Source organism: Polyodon spathula, chromosome 17 (genome assembly GCF_017654505.1).
Source record: "Polyodon spathula isolate WHYD16114869_AA chromosome 17, ASM1765450v1, whole genome shotgun sequence".
Classification (NCBI taxonomy): domain Eukaryota; kingdom Metazoa; phylum Chordata; class Actinopteri; order Acipenseriformes; family Polyodontidae; genus Polyodon; species Polyodon spathula.
In genome coordinates this window covers 37,711,962-37,728,596 of record NC_054550.1, presented here as the reverse complement: position 1 = coordinate 37,728,596, position 16,635 = coordinate 37,711,962, and the positions used below count along the sequence as shown (strand labels likewise).

Genomic DNA, 16,635 nt, shown 5'->3' with positions numbered 1-16,635 from the left:
GTACGGAAATAAGAGCCCAAATAAAAAAAAAAATAAAAAAAAATCTATTAAATAATAAACAGTTTTTGCTGTAAGTACTTATAAGCCTAGTTATATTTCATCCTTATATATTTATTATAACCCAGATTTGTATTGCTACTGTGTTCTTTTTACATGGTTTCCATTCCGTTTAATTCTTTGACAAGTTTTAAATGGTAGCACAAAGTTGTGCATGGAGAGATCTGTTAGGTGTTTGAAAACAGGTACTTCCTTGTTTTCAAGATGAACAAAAAAACTAGTATGGAATAAAGAAGACAAACTACTGTGAAAACAGGGTGGAAACTCCAGGTAAGGGAACTCCCTGCACGTCAGATCCGGGTTAGGGTTAGGGTTAGGGAAGGGTGGAAACCCCAGGTAAGGGAACTCCCTGCACGTCAGATCCGGGTTAGGGTTAGGGTTAGGGAAGGGTGGAAACCCCAGGTAAGGGAACTCCCTGCACGTCAGATCCGGGTTAGGGTTAGGGTTAGGGAAGGGTGGAAACCCCAGGTAAGGGAACTCCCTGCACGTCAGATCCGGGTTAGGGTTAGGGTTAGGGAAGGGTGGAAACCCCAGGTAAGGGAACTCCCTGCACGTCAGATCCGGGTTAGGGTTAGGGTTAGGGAAGGGTGGAAACCCCAGGTAAGGGAACTCCCTGCATGTCAGATCCGGGTTAGGGTTAGGGTTAGGGAAGGGTGGAAACCCCAGGTAAGGGAACTCCCTGCATGTCAGATCCGGGTTAGGGTTAGGGTTAGGGAAGGGTGGAAACCCCAGGTAAGGGAACTCCCTGCACGTCAGATCCGGGTCAGGGTTTCTCTAGACTCTGTGGCTCGCCTACAGTCCTCTTTGTTACTGAAGGGTGCTTTCAGCACTCAGAGGCACTGAAGTTTAATAGCTGCTTGGTTAATGTTGATCTGCTTCCTTTGAGCAAGAAACAGAATAGTTTTATATTATTGTATGTTTGCATTGGGACTGTCAGAAACTGGGCTTTCTGAGGTCCTTGAAGAAGAGTGTAAGCTTTTGGGAGTCAGGAGGATGTCTGTCAGTTTAAACTGAGACTTCAATCCGTTTACAGAACCAGAGAGGATGGGACCATATCCAGGAAAACCTCAGGAAAAGGTTATTTTCTGAGAGAGGAAGTTGTGACAAAATGTGGTTTCCTGAAACGGATTATGTGCCTTTTCACCCACACAAGCCGGCTTAAAAACCCCAATATGTTTTTTTACAGTAGAACCTTTCAAATTGACAGGAAGGCTCTTTTTGCCAGTTCCTCTAATTGTATATTTGTTGGTGAGTGCATTGGAATATACTTGATAGAGGATGGTGGTGTTGAGAAGTGAGGCTTAGCCCTGCTCTTCTTATCTGTCCAGCTCTGCAGCCACACAGTCTGTCTCTCTGCCTCTGCTTACATCCCACTGACTTGCACCGAAGTTGTCTTCATTGGTGTAAGATACATCACAAACCCATTAGAAAGGGAGCCGGCCTCTTTGCAGTTCTATATAGAAACAAGAGTCACTGAAGAGCAGTGAAACTTGGTGTGTGGAGGCGACCAGTACTGCAGCCCAGGTGACAGTGCGCTCTGCAACCGAAGCCTGGACGTGCCTGATGTTTGTTGCTGTAACTGCTTTATTACACACAGGTTTGGGATATTAAGATCTTCAGTTACAGGATGGCTTTGACTCTGTGTATACTGTAGCACTGATCTGACTGTCAAGGAGGGGCTGTCACTTGCAGAGTTTTCCTATAGGGTACAGTGTGCATGGTTAGAGTGTCACATGCAGAGTTTTCTTGTAGGGTACAGTATGCATGGTTGGAGTGTCACTTGCCAGTGCTGTGATCATCACATGGATTTTCTGGAGACACAAGCACACATTACTTGAAATAATGATGTATTTGTTTGTGTAGTCAGAGCATTTGGAGGACAGGCTCCCGAGCACTGTGAAGTCTCATTTCCAGGGACATTTCCTCAGCCTCTGCACTGCCGGAGAGATTGAGGGAATGGCTGATTTGCTGTTCCTGTTTTGATTTGTTGTGTTTGACATGCGATTTTGAAAGAGTGATTATGGACATGAATTTTAATGAGCTTTTGTTTTGGTCTTTGGCAATTTGAAGTGGCAGAGCTGTGGTATGATAAGGAGTCCCTTTTACAGGAGCGCCCAGATCACATGACAAGGTTGGTGTTGCAGATACCAGAGTCTGTGATGTCGCAGTACAGCCAAGGACTTTACTCCTGTTTAATCTCCTTTGAAACGCACTTGAAGGCAGTATAATATTCAGGTGCAAGAAGACTTTGATGCAGTGTGCATTTCCTTTAGACCCTTCTCTGCATTCATTCCAGCCTGGCTTCCTCTCCTCTGGCCACCTGCTGGCAGTGCTGTAGCAAGACCATCCTGTCCAGATTAGCGGGCTCTCCTTCCTGCCCAGCCCTGCCGCATGTCCGCACTGCCACTGAATTCCTTCCACAGGCTATTGCTGTCGTCCAGCAGGTTTGCTTTGTAAGCATTCTGTTGAGCCATCGAAGTGACGCTTCCTTAGGGTATGTCCTTGTGTGGTGTTAGAAATGAAATCCCAGTTCAGTACGGTGTGGTTCATACATGGAAGTGCAGAGGTCAACCCTGGTGTCTGATTGGAAACTTTATCAGTGTTCTCATTGGCCGTTTCGCCAGTGTTGCATCATCCTGAGAAATGGCTTTCTAGCCGCAGAGCCACAACTGATCTGGAAGATTGAACCGTCTTGAACACAAAGAGACACACCCCACCTGCACACACCTACACACACACACACACACACACACACACACACACCACCTGCACAAACCTGCACACACACCACTCGCACACACCTACACACACACACCACCTGCACACACCTACACACACACACACACACACCTACACACACACACACACACCACCTGCACAAACCTGCACACACACCACTCGCACACACCTACACACACACACCACCTGCACACACCTACACACACACACCACCTGCACAAACCTGCACACACACCTACACACACACACACACACACACACACACCTGCACACACACACTACACACACACACACACACACACACACACACACCTGCACACACACACACACGCACACACACACACACACACACACACACACACACCACCTGCACAAACCTGCACACACACCACCTGCATACACCTACACACACACACCACCTGCACACACACACACACACCACCTGCACACACCCCTCTCCTGCTCACGCACACGCACACAAGTATGCACTGTTCCTGACTCTGCTGTACAGTAGAGAGAGCTTGGCTGACTTCTTGCAGGCAGGGTGGTAGTTTTGTGTCTAAAAAAGGCAAGGAAGCTGTTGTGCAGAGCAGCAGCTGTTTGTTTTTGCAGTGAGGTCAGTCCTGGGTGTGTCCACAGGGCTGCTCTCAGCTCAGCTGTGTAATGCCTCACTCAAACAGGCAGTAATCACAAGAATGCCTTCCCAATCGGGGACAGTTATCCAATGCAATAGGTAAGGCTATTTAAAAACATCAAGCACGCTACAAATAATACAATAAAATACTGTTCCTCCTTGTAGAGCCTTAACAGGACAGGGTTTTGTTTCAAACAGTCTCAACCCTTTATATGCTTCTTGTGGTGTTTTTTCAAGGCGACATACTGTAAAGAAACATCTCTGGCTTCAGTATGAGTCCAGCTGTCTCACAATACTTTAACCATGTAGACCTGTAATGGGTTAGCAGAAAAAGAAAAAAGAAATGGCAAATAACTGTACTATATGGTTGAACAAAAGCAAAATATGTGCAGTGTTTGTAAACTCCTTTGTCCAATCATCAGAGATCAAACCTGGTGGCTGATTGGAACATTTTTTAAGCGTTCTCATTGGGCGTTGCTCCCTGCCCTGCTGATGTCACAATGGTTTATGGAGAAGAAGGTTAAACTGGCTTAAAGCCCAGAGCCAGCCGAGCTCTGCATCCTATACAGAGACATTCCTGTTTTCAAACAGGGCTTAGGCGCCCTGAGTTCAGATTAAAACAGTGATCTTAGCCTTTATTGTGTTTTCCTATCGCTGTGTTTTACCAGCAATCTTATTTTCTATTAATCCCCAAAAATATCAAGTAACAGCTACTGTAACATTTCCCATTCCTTGCAGGCCTGAGGCCTAATGCAATAGATGTCACATTGGATTCCATTGAGTGTGATTCACAGTGAGAGGGTGTGCTGTACTGTGCCTTACCCACCCTCTCCACCTGCACCCTGCCTATAATCTCCTGTGTTTGGGTCCCATTGGATTCCATTGAGTGTGATTCACAGTGAGAGGGTGTGCTGTACTGTGCCTTACCCACCCTGTCCACCTGCACCCTGCCTATAATCTCCTGTGTTTGGGTCCCATTGGATTCCATTGAGTGTGATTCGCAGTGAGAGGGTGTGCTGTACTGTGCCTTACCCACCCTCTCCACCTGCACCCTGCCTATAATCTCCTGTGTTTGGGTCCCATTGGATTCCATTGAGTGTGATTCACAGTGAGAGGGTGTGCTGTACTGTTCCTTACCCACCCTCTCCACCTGCACCCTGCCTATAATCTCCTGTGTTTGGGTCCCATTGGATTCCATTGAGTGCGATTCGCAGTGAGAGGGTGTGCTGTACTGTGCCTTACCCACCCTCTCCACCTGCACCCTGCCTATAATCTACTGTATTTGGGTCCCATTGGATTCCATTGAGTGTGATTCGCAGTGAGAGGGTGTGCTGTACTGTGCCTTACCCACCCTGTCCACCTGCACCCTGCCTACAGTCTCCTGTGTCTGGGATGGTGTGTGGGATACTGTATGTGTTTATTGTTGACCACTAAGCAAGGTTTATTTTTTGTTCTGATACTGGGCCAGTGGGAGTCTGGGTGGCAGGTAGCTTGAATCAAATTTCCATGCGGCTATTTTCTTGCTGACTGATGCAAAGAGAAAGGGCTGTTTTCAGCAAGATCTGAAAGTAAAACAATAGAAAAATAATAATAATAATAATAATAATAACGCATGAAGTAAAAATAAGGGTTAGAAGTGTTGCATGTGCAGGAATATTGTGTGAGAGAAAGGCGAGCATTTGTTTCCTTGCTGTATGACCTTGAGTGAGCACACAAATTCTCTTTGATGTGCCTCACAGTCCCAGCTGCTCAATAAAACCAAACAAACAGGACAGCCCTGGACCTCAGCTGGGGCCCTCGGCTACAAACAGCAGTTACATTAAGGGATGCGCTTTACATTTGAACCCAGGACATAGACGCCATCCGTCATGGTGTGTTTTTGTTTTTTAGGTTGCAGTTGTGAAAATGAAGAACACAGAGCGGGTCTATGCAATGAAAATCCTGAACAAATGGGAAATGTTGAAACGAGCTGAAGTAAGTCAGGCTGTTATTGCCGTCTCTACCCTAACCCTAACCCTAACCCTAACCCTGTCCCTTGATCACAGCGCTGCTGGACACGATGGCCCCTCATTCTGTTTGGTCAAAGCGCTTGCTGGACACTGTCTGAACAGTTGGAATTACCTCGTGTGTGTTTTATTGCTCTTCAAGTCAAAATCATTGTTATTGCCCAATGAAAGTACAGCCATACGGCTGGAGCTCTTGAATTGCCTCATTTTGTTGAAAACTTGACTTATTTTTTTTCTTCTGCAATCAGATCTGACCGTCCCTACAGACATCTTGTCTTTAGTAACATATTTATGTCACTAAAGCTTTTGTCAACATCAAATTAATCGTTAATCCTTCACTCTGAGTAATATTGCACAGCGTACAGAAGGGCTGTTGTGTGTTCGGCCACTTACCCATTTATCTTCTTTTAGCTTCCCATTGGTCGGGTCATTTTCTGCTATCTAATTAACAAGATCTTAAATGAAGCAGGAGACACATCTAGTGAGCGTGTTTTGTTCTTGCATTCTTCATACAGTATGCAGAAACTGAGCTCATGCAAGATAAAATCATGTACAAATGGTGCGCAGTGAGCCGAGGACACCCTGGCCGAGCTATACCTCCCCACCCCATGAATGACCCATGGCAAAGAAGACTTCTGCTTGTGCTGTTCTGTGGGACAGTCTGTATTAAGCTGTTAACCAGGACTGTTCTCTCTCTCTCTCTTTCTCGTCCTTGTTTCCGTACAGACTGCCTGTTTTCGTGAGGAGCGCAATGTTTTAGTGAATGGAGATTGCCAGTGGATCACCACGTTGCACTATGCCTTCCAGGATGATAACTATTTGGTATGCTGACCTGCAATCTAATTCAGTCTGCTTCAATGTGTTATCTAGGGCTTGTGTAGCTCATTGCTGCATTACAGGGAGGCGCAGTACCACAGCGTGTCCCAGGGAGGCGCAGTACCACAGCGTGTCCCAGGGAGGCGCAGTACCACAGCGTGTCCCAGGGAGGCGCAGTACCACAGCGTGTCCCAGGGAGGCGCAGTACCACAGCGTGTCCCAGGGAGGCGCAGTACCACAGCGTGTCCCAGGGAGGCGCAGCCACAGCGTGTCCCAGTAGGGAGGCGCAGTACCACAGCGTGTCCCAGCGTGTCCCAGGGAGGCGCAGTAACCACAGCGTGTCCCAGGGAGGCGCAGAACCACAGCGTGTCCCAGGGAGGCGCAGTACCACAGCGTGTCCCAGGGAGGCGCAGTACCACAGCGTGTCCCAGGGAGGCGCAGTACCACAGCATGTCTCAGGAACCAGGTTTGGTTATAAAGCTCAGTGCTTTTAACATAAGTGATATGCATGTGGTGGTGTTGTCCAGCTTAGTGGAGGCCAGATTCTGTTAACAGGACATTCCAGGTGTTCCACAAACCAGACCCAGCTTTAGATTTCTTCCGATGAATTGTACTGTGTTGTATATGTGCTGACACAGTCAGTCGTTGGAATGTGCCGAGGTGTACTGTATCTGTACCATACACTACATGAGGATATCTGTGTAATATCATTGTCTGTTTCGCTGTGCTGCAGTATTTAGTGATGGATTACTACGTCGGAGGAGACCTGCTGACATTACTCAGCAAGTTTGAAGATCGGCTGCCTGAAGACATGGCCAAGTTTTACCTGGCAGAAATGGTTCTGGCCATTCATTCCATTCACCAGCATCATTATGTGCACAGGTAATTTATTTATATGACGTGGATTATTAGAAGCAGTGAAGCAGTGTGTTAATGTTTCTGTACATGCACAGTGACATGGATTATTAGAAGCAGTGAAGCAGTGTGTTAATGTTTCTGTACATGCACAGTGACATGGATTATTAGAAGCAGTGAAGCAGTGTGTTAATGTTTCTGTACATGCACAGTGACATGGATTATTAGAAGCAGTGTGTGAATGTTTCTGTACATGCACAACAAAGACGCACTGTAGGACATGGTTTCCGTCCTGTTTGCATCGTGGGCTTTATTGTTACATAAGGCATAAACAACGGGGGCACATTCATTAGGCTGCTTATTCTTGCCATTTTTATAACACTAAGTTTGTTTTTCTCCTTGTTGTAAAAATGAACAAGACAAGCTTTGGGTCAATGGTGCAGACAGACCAGAAATCAGGTCTGTATTCTAAACAAACCGTTTCAATCAGGGAAACTGAACTTCCTCAACTGCGGTTTTCTCTCATCATGTTTGCCATTGTCTAACTTCAGAAAATTGAGACTCAGAGAGAGCTGCATGGAGAGGCTTGGGCGCCCTAAAGGCTTCACATGAATGAGGCACAGAGCCCTGGCGCTCCAGTTGTACTGCAGTCGGGTCTAGAGTGAAGCGATCTCTTTCTAGCAGGATGCTTCCTTGCAACTCACTCCCAGTCTGGCCGCCTTTCCCTCCCTGCTTCCTTTCCCGTGGTCGGAGGAAGTACATCCGGAAGGTGACAAGTGCTCTGCCTGCTATTGATTAGAACCCTGATCCTGGAAATGAGAGGAAAATAGTAAACAAGCACCGGACAAAGAAGCTGGATTTGTTCTTGTCGTTGTTCTGTGCAAAATAACCTTTCCTGTTATTCTATAGATTGTATGATCAGACTCCATGCCATCTCTAATAACCTTTCCTGTTCTACAGATTGTATGATCAGACTCCATGCTGTCTCTAATAACCTTTCCTGTTATTCTATAGGTTGTATGATCAGACTCCATGCTGTCTCTAATAACCTTTCCTGTTATTCTATAGATTGTATGATCAGACTCCATGCCATCTCTAATAACCTTTCCTGTTCTACAGATTGTATGATCAGACTCCATGCTGTCTCTGATAACCTTTCCTGTTATTCTATAGGTTGTATGATCACACTCCATGCCATTTCTACCCATTGCAGTGATGGTGACGCACATTCTGTTTAGGGTTACACTGCTTCTTCTGATAGCAGAGCTTCTCAACATACGCATACATGCACAGTGCATGAAGAGAGGAGTTTGCGATGGCAAGGGACTGATTGCTAGAGTACATCACTTGTCATAAGGACACATTCTCAAGACTAGTAATTGACATTTTAGGTGGTCATTTTATAAGAGAGAGAGATGAAAACCAAGGGTCTTGTAAAGTTGAGATGGTGCAGATATTCAGAGTCAGTGGTGTGCCACAGTGTTAAAGGGAAGTCTGTTTGCCATTGAAGCTTTGCTCACAGCTGTGCATGGATTAAAAGCAAACAGCGACACTCCTACTAGTGGCAAAACATGAAGGGGAGGAAAACAATGCTAAATGTGTTTGTAGCACATACAATACAACAGACTTGAGAATGCTGTGTGCAATACTGCCCTGATCACACTGATTACATGAGACAGAGGGGTTTATTATTAATACTACCCTGATCACACTGATTACACAGGGCAGAATGTTTTATTATTAACACTTCCCTGATCACACTGATTACATGAGACAGAATGGTATATTATTAACACTGTCCTGGTCACACTGATTACATGAGACAGAATGGTATATTATTAACACTGCCCTGGTCACACTGATTACATGAGACAGAATGGTTTATTATTAACACTGCCCTGATCACACTGATTACATGAGACAGAATGGTATATTATTAACACTGTCCTGGTCACACTGATTACATGAGACAGAATGGTATATTATTAACACTGCCCTGGTCACACTGATTACATGAGACAGAATGGTATATTATTAACACTGCCCTGATCACACTGATTACATGGTTTGTGTACCATCACTGTTCTGTGTTTAGCAAAAGCTGCTCAAGACAGAGAAATACTTGTTTTCTACACAGAAGGAAATAAGATTCCCATTCCATAACAGTTTGGCTTATTCTAGGTCTGGCTGCTATTTAAGATCATATTAAAACCTACAAGGATCAATTAAAAAACCTATAATGGCCCTGTTTCTAACCCTGCTTCCCATGCTCTGTATAAATGTGGTCTGAAGGGTCATGTGTCTTTTGTTTGTGTTTGTTTCAGAGATATAAAACCAGATAACGTTCTTCTTGATATGAATGGGCATATCCGCCTGGCTGACTTTGGCTCCTGCTTGAAGATGATGGATGATGGGACAGTAAGTACAATCTTGAACGAAGCAGTTATTCTGCTCAGCAGGTGCAAGCTTGGACACTTATCGTCAAGATCTGCAACCTTTAACCAATAGTTAATTTCTGTGCAGTGCTGTTTCATGGGCTTCTGGTGTTTTAATGTAACTTGCCTTAACTTTGAAACCCTAAACTGTAGAGCAGCCCTCTCCTCTCCCAACTGCATTGAATGCAGTGTAGAGTTTGACATGTGTAGCAAAGAGCCACTCTGTCCAGCTCAGCAAGCATCTGTGGATCTCTAGTAGGTGCAGACCAACAGGGCGGAGAGCCTCTAGTAATAATAGTGCTTTATTAGATTAAAAACGTGTGCATGAATTTAAAAGCTGATTTGGCTCCTTTGTACTGTGCAGAGGATGGGAGCGGTGTGAATGCAGTCTTGCACATCATGTTGCTGTGTCTGTCTTTGCTCTGAAATGCACTGTGCAGTCTTGCACGTCGTGTTGCAGTGTCTGTCTTTGCTCTGAACTACACTGTGCAGTCTTGCACGTCGTGTTGCAGTGTCTGTCTTTGCTCTGAACTGCACTGTGCAGTCTTGCACGTCGTGTTGCAGTGTCTGTCTTTGCTCTGAACTGCACTGTGCAGTCTTGCACGTCGTGTTGCAGTGTCTGTCTTTGCTCTGAACTGCACTGTGCAGTCTTGCACGTCGTGTTGCAGTGTCTGTCTTTGCTCTGAACTGCACTGTGCAGTCTTTCATGTCGTGTTGCAGTGTCTGTCTTTGCTCTGAACTGCACTGTGCAGTCTTTCATGTCGTGGTGCTGTGTCTGTCTTTGCTCTGAACTGCACTGGCCCGTTCCTCCTAATCTGCAAGTAGTCATCTAGAACTTGGGGTTGTTATTTATTTAGTGCCCTGGCTGTGTAAACATGCGCTTCCAGTCACAAGAGTCTGCTAAGTATTTGCTTATTGTCATAAATAAAGGAGGAAGAAAGTCTGAAATAAACATTTGACTGATTCTCCATGCACATCTGATTGTAAGAATATGGACAGGAAATCATTTTGACACTGTCATAGTTTAAGAATGATCTATTGTAATGTTATTTACCATAATCACAGTGTGTATTTTATTTAGTTTTCTGCTGTACAGATGCAGAACAGATCTTTATAATAAGCAGTTATTACTGTCATCGGATTACACTTAATAAAGTAGGGCTGCCCCTCCCGTCGTGCACTTTGATGTCATGGAGTTCTAGTTTATAAGAGTCATACAGACACACTGGTAACTGACCCCTCTATTGCACTTGTTTCATTTCCCCCCCACAGCTCCCCCTTGGTACTGTCTGATATGGGGGTGTACTACCTCTCTGTCCCCCCCTGCAGCTCCCCCTTGGTACTGTCTGATATGGGGGTGTACTACCTCTCTGTTCCCCCCCCCTGCAGCTCCCCCTTGGTACTGTCTGATATGGGGGTGTCCTGCCTCTCTGTCCTCCCCTGCAGCACCCCCTTGTTACTGTCTGATATGGGGGTGTACTGCCTCGCCCCGCAGGCCAGGCAGTTTGAGGCATTTGTTGAAGAATAAGGGTCTGCTGTTCTCTATTCTAACCGGTTCATAAACGGAGGCTTTGCTGTTCCATCTGGTTTAGACATCATTTGTGTCATTGTGGTCTGATAACAATAGCAGGCTTGGCGTTCTGTTTATTAGCATATTTTCATCGGGTTCGCTTACAAGGCTGAAATAAGCTGGGTTGTTATTCCTGGTGCCAGTGGGTTATTAAAATATTTACTTGAGACTGTTTTATCCAAATAACAGCAGCAGTATCTTCCTGAAGCATGTTTCTGTTCTAGATCCTGCTCAGTACCATGTCCTTAATGTTACACTCCGAGCTGTGTCTTGATGCAAACCCAAACGCCTTGCTGCAAGCAGTGAGGAAAGTCCTCTAGTATGCCTTAAATACTTCGTGCAACAGCCTGCTGTCACACTCTGAAACTGTGCTGGCTTATAACCAGCTTCTATTTTATTATTTGTGAATCTCAAACCAAGTGAAAATGATTACCCATAATAGACAAATATGAAATTAAGCAGTAAATCCCTGGTTGAGGCAACGAATAACAATTCAAAATGACCAAGTCCTAGAAAGAGGAGGCCAGGGTTGCCGATGTGTTTGTTGCACTTGGCTGTCGTGTTTAGTAGCAGTGTCTCTGTAGAGCAGAGCCTGCAGCCAGGCAGCATTCTCACTGGATACCAGCACCTGCCAGGGCTGTCTGGGAAATGTTTTTGTCATTCATTACGTGGAATGAAGCGCGGGCGGATTTTCCCAGTCTTTGTGGTTGACTGTTTTGTTTCTTCACATTCTGTCTCTTCCAAATGATAGACTTTGGCACACCAGCAACTCTGCAGTAAATCTGTAATTTGTAGCTCAATTTTTTTACATCCCAGACCTTACAAACACAGCACAGAGTTTCCCACCTTTTAGGATTGTGAGAACTGTGTGTGCAGCTATTCTGTCCTGTGTTGGTCATTGCTGTCTTGTTTCAGTACAGTGATAGTGAGGGTCAGTGTGTGCAGCTGGGTCCTGTCCTGTGTTGGTCATTGCTGTCTCTCTTGTTTCAGTACAGTGACAGTGAGGGTCAGTGTGTGCAGCTGGGTCCTGTCCTGTGTTGGTCATTGTGTCTTGTTTCAGTACAGTGATAGTGAGGGTCAGTGTGTGCAGCTGGGTCCTGTCCTGTGTTGGTCATTGCTGTCTCTTCTCCTGGTTCAGGTAAAGTCCTCGGTGGCGGTGGGCACTCCTGACTACATCTCCCCGGAGATCCTGCAGGCTATGGAAGACGGGATGGGGAAGTACGGGCCGGAGTGTGACTGGTGGTCTCTGGGCGTGTGCATGTATGAAATGCTTTATGGAGAGACGCCGTTCTACGCAGAATCGCTGGTAGAAACATACGGGAAGATTATGAATCATGAAGTAAGTCCCTTTTTCTTTTACAGCCACACAGATGTTACGCCAACATCATTGTTGACCAACACAACTAAATATGAGAACTGTTTAGACACATTAGCTCAGCACTAGTAGAGTTGAGTGTCTGCAGAGTTTGGTTTGCCACTGATAAACCTCATGGTATGACTTGCTTGTACAAGACAGGAAAGGGGGTTGTAGTTTTGCGGGATAACAGTGAAAGAGTCATTACCAGGATCTGTGCATAAGCAGTATTGTTTTGAAATCTTTCTACACCTCCTGCTGGTCACAGACTGAACTGCATGTTGTTAACCAGTGGCTGTCATACCTAGCGGTATTCAATGATCTCTCGGATCATCTTCTCCTAATAGTGGTATATATTCCTCATTCTGTGTCCTGCAGGAGCGCTTCCAGTTCCCATCTCACATCCCTGACGTCTCCGAGGAGGCCAAGGACCTGATCCAGCGGCTCATCTGCAGCAGGGAACGGCGGCTGGGCCAGAGCGGGATGGAAGACTTCAAGCAGCACCCCTTCTTTGCTGGGATTGACTGGGACAACATTCGAAACACAGAGGCCCCCTACATCCCGGACGTCAGCAGCCCCTCGGACACATCCAACTTCGACGTGGACGACGACGTTCTGAAGAACCCGGTGCGTGGCTGAATCTGGCTACAGCAGTGGCCAGAAGTTTAGCATCAACTAAAATTTCAGCATTGAGACCATTTAAAAAACCAATCAATAAATATATATGAACATAATTTAGATCTTCTATTTAACATCATGATGTAATCAAAGAAACTACAAAATGAGTTTACTGGAAGCCATAATAGTACTACAGTATTTATTGTATGAAAATATAATCACCCAGTGTTCATGTTGAAGAGGGGAGGCAATGCTGTGTAAATGGATTCCATGCTGGGGGATGTGTTCACACTGATAGGGCTCTCAATGCTGTGTAAATGGATTCCATGCTGGGGGATGTGTTCACACTGATAGGGCTCTCAATGCTGTGTTAATGGATTCCATGCTGGGGGATGTGTTCACACTGATAGGGCTCTCAATGCTGTGTAAATGGATTCCATGCTGGGGGATGTGTTCACACTGATAGGGCTCTCAATGCTGTGTAAATGTTCCATGCTGGGGGATGTGTTCACACTGATTAATGCTGTGTTAATGGATTCCATGCTGGGGGATGTGTTCACACTGATAGGGCTCTCAATGCTGTGATTATTCATTACTGATGTGCTGTTTTGTTATCCTATAGGATGTCGTGCCACCAGGGTCTCATACTGGCTTTACTGGACTACACTTACCTTTTGTAGGTTTTACATACACCACTGAAAGGTAGGGATCCTTCATTGATAATGTATGCATCTTTGTGCTATACCAACATTAACACTGAATTTGCAGTGTTCATTTCTATTGAAATGTGGACGTGTACATACTGTAGTGTATGTTCAGTGCACTATGTCTCTGTTTTCTCCTCTGCTGTCCAGCTGCTTCTCTGACAGAGGCTGTTTAAGGAGAGTCCTGCACTGGGACGGTGCCGATTCGGAGGGGGGCGTGCAGAGAGGCCTGGGGAACAGCGTGCAGGTGGAGGGGTACGAAAGGAGGATCAAGAGGCTGGAGCAGGAGAAGCTGGAGCTCAGCCACAAACTGCAAGGTGCTTTTCAACCATCTGAAAAAAAAATAAAAAAGAAATACTGACTCGAATATGTCTTTCTTTTTTGTTTACTATGCACTTGCTGACATGCACAGTGGTTGTTCGTGTTTTTTCTTCAGAATCTACACAAGCTGTACAGTCGCTTCACGGCTCAAGCCGAGGATTAGGAACTGCAAATAGAGATAAGGAAATGAAGAAACTCAATGAAGAAATAGAGAGACTGAAGAAGAAATTAGCAGGTACTGGAGGGGCCAGGCAGGAAGGTTTTGGTTTATGTCATTTTGTGTTGAAAGTTACAATGCAATATATGTCAGGGTTACAGCGTTAACAAGATTGTTTCTCAAGTCTCAGCTGCACTTCCATTTGTTCTGTAGGTTTGACATGGCACATAGAATTGCACCAGGTTCGAAATGTGACTGCAGACAGTCCTGCAGTGGGCTCGGCGTGGGTGCCTGTGTTCAGACAAGTGCTTTAGTGACAGGAAAGCTTGTTTTACATGCGTGGTTGTCACATTATAGGCTCATTACACCTCATTGTGATATCCTTTATAAATGGCATAAACTAGCCCATGTGAAAGTCGTAGGAGTTGAAGAGATTTCAGCCTCTTTATCCTCCTGTTCAGATTCCGACCGGCTGGAACATCGGCTAGAGGAAGCCGTAACTCTTCGGCAGGAATTCGAAAGCTCTTCGGGGAAGATGAAAGCGCTTGACAAGCAGGTCAAAGCACTGAAACAGGAGAAAGAAGAGATTCACAAGGTAGGGATGCAGTCCTGCATCCTGGCTGGCTAGTAGTGCCTGCTGTGCTGTGCTGTGCAGTCCTCCATCCTGGCTGGTAATGCTCTGCTATGCTGTGTTGTGCAGTCCTGCATTCTGGTTGACTGGTAATGCTGTGTTGTGCTGTGCTGTGCAGTCCTGCATCCTGGCTGGTAATGCTATGCTGTGCTGTGCAGTTCTGCATCCTGGCTGGTAATGCTGTGCTGTGCAGTCCTGCACCTGGCTGGTAATGCTGTGCTGTGCTGTGCAGTCCTGCATCCTGGCTGGTAATGCTGTGCTGTGCTGTGCAGTCCTGCATCCTGGCTGGTAATGCTGTGCTGTGCTGTGCAGTCCTGCATGCCTGGCTGGTAATGCTGTGCTGTGCTGTGCAGTTCTGCATCCTGGCTGGTAATGCTGTGCTGTGCTGTGCAGTCCTGCATCCTGGCTGGTAATGCTGTGCTGTGCTGTGCAGTCCTGCATCCTGGCTGGTAATGCTGTGCTGTGCAGTCCTGCACCTGGCTGGTAATGCTGTGCTGTGCTGTGCAGTCCTGCATCCTGGCTGGTAATGCTGTGCTGTGCTCCTGCATGCTGGCTGGTAATGCTGTGCTGTGCTGTGCAGTCCTGCATCCTGGCTGGTAATGCTGTGCTGTGCTGTGCAGTCCTGCATCCTGGCTGGTAATGCTGTGCTGTGCTGCACCTGGCTGGTAGTGTGCTGCAGTCCTGGCTGGTAATGCTGTGCTGTGCTGTGCAGTCCTGCATGCTGGCTGGTAATGCTGTGCTGTGCTGTGCAGTCCTGCATGCTGGCTGGTAATGCTGTGCTGTGCTGTGCAGTCCTGCACGCTGGCTGGTAATGCTGTGCTGTGTGCAGTGCATCCTGCAGCTGTGCTGTGCAGTCCTGCAGTCCTGCACCTGGCTGGTAATGCTGGCTGGTAATGCTGTGCTGTGCTGTGCAGTCCTGCATGCTGGCTGGTAATGCTGTGCTGTGCTGTGCAGTCCTGCATCCTGGCTGGCTGGTAATGATACTTTCGCAGAGCTAGGATGGAACGCACTTAATTGACAGACTGGAGAGAGTATGTATGTATATATGTATTTATTGATTGATTGATTTTGTTGTTCTCAGCAACTCGTGGAATCCTTAGAGAGGCTGAAGTCTCAGACCAAGGAGCTGAAGGACGCCCACCAGCAGAGGAAGTTGGCCATGCAGGAGTTCTCAGAGCTGAACGAGCGGATGGCTGAGCTGCGCTCTCACAAGCAGAAGCTCTCGCGCCAGCTGCGTGACAAGGAGGAGGAGATGGAGGTGGTCACACAGAAATCCGACTCCATGCGGCAGGAGATCCGCAGGACAGAGAAGGCCCGAAAGGAGGTACGGCTCAGTCGATGATTTAAGGATTATTTGTTACAAGCACTCGAAAGGTTTATGAAAGCCCTCTGCCAAATACATGACTGTGAAGCATTTTTAATAGAAACAATACTCCATAGGTCTAACAGAGAGGAGGCAGAGGCACTGCATAGAGCTAACAGAGAGGAGGCAGAGGCACTGCATAGAGCTAACAGAGAGGAGGCAGAGGCACTGCATAGAGCTAAGAGAGAAGAGGCAGAGGCACTGCATAGAGCTAACAGAGAGGAGGCAGAGGCACTGCATAGAGCTAACAGAGAGGAGGCAGAGGCACTGCATAGAGCTAAGAGAGAAGAGGCAGAGGCACTGCATAGAGCTAACAGAGAGGAGGCAGAGGCACTGCATAGGTCTCCAAAGACAACAGCATGGATCTTGAGTCTC

At 46.5% G+C, this 16,635-nt stretch overlaps 1 protein-coding gene across 9 annotated transcripts in view; it reads left to right on the top strand.

Annotated features, from left to right (window-relative positions):
• Positions 1 to 16,635, top strand: part of LOC121330280 (serine/threonine-protein kinase MRCK beta-like) — a 66,032-nt gene that overhangs the window by 23,624 nt on the left and 25,773 nt on the right. For all 9 annotated transcript variants that reach the window (XM_041276667.1, XM_041276671.1, XM_041276666.1 and 6 more), the window contains exons 3-13: positions 5,321 to 5,404; positions 6,163 to 6,258; positions 6,986 to 7,134; positions 9,432 to 9,525; positions 12,251 to 12,451; positions 12,845 to 13,093; positions 13,707 to 13,786; positions 13,939 to 14,105; positions 14,225 to 14,344; positions 14,728 to 14,861; positions 15,979 to 16,221. In XM_041276667.1, coding sequence (XP_041132601.1) covers positions 5,321 to 5,404; positions 6,163 to 6,258; positions 6,986 to 7,134; positions 9,432 to 9,525; positions 12,251 to 12,451; positions 12,845 to 13,093; positions 13,707 to 13,786; positions 13,939 to 14,105; positions 14,225 to 14,344; positions 14,728 to 14,861; positions 15,979 to 16,221 — 1,617 coding nt within the window. The remainder of the gene's footprint in view (positions 1 to 5,320; positions 5,405 to 6,162; positions 6,259 to 6,985; positions 7,135 to 9,431; positions 9,526 to 12,250; positions 12,452 to 12,844; positions 13,094 to 13,706; positions 13,787 to 13,938; positions 14,106 to 14,224; positions 14,345 to 14,727; positions 14,862 to 15,978; positions 16,222 to 16,635) is intronic.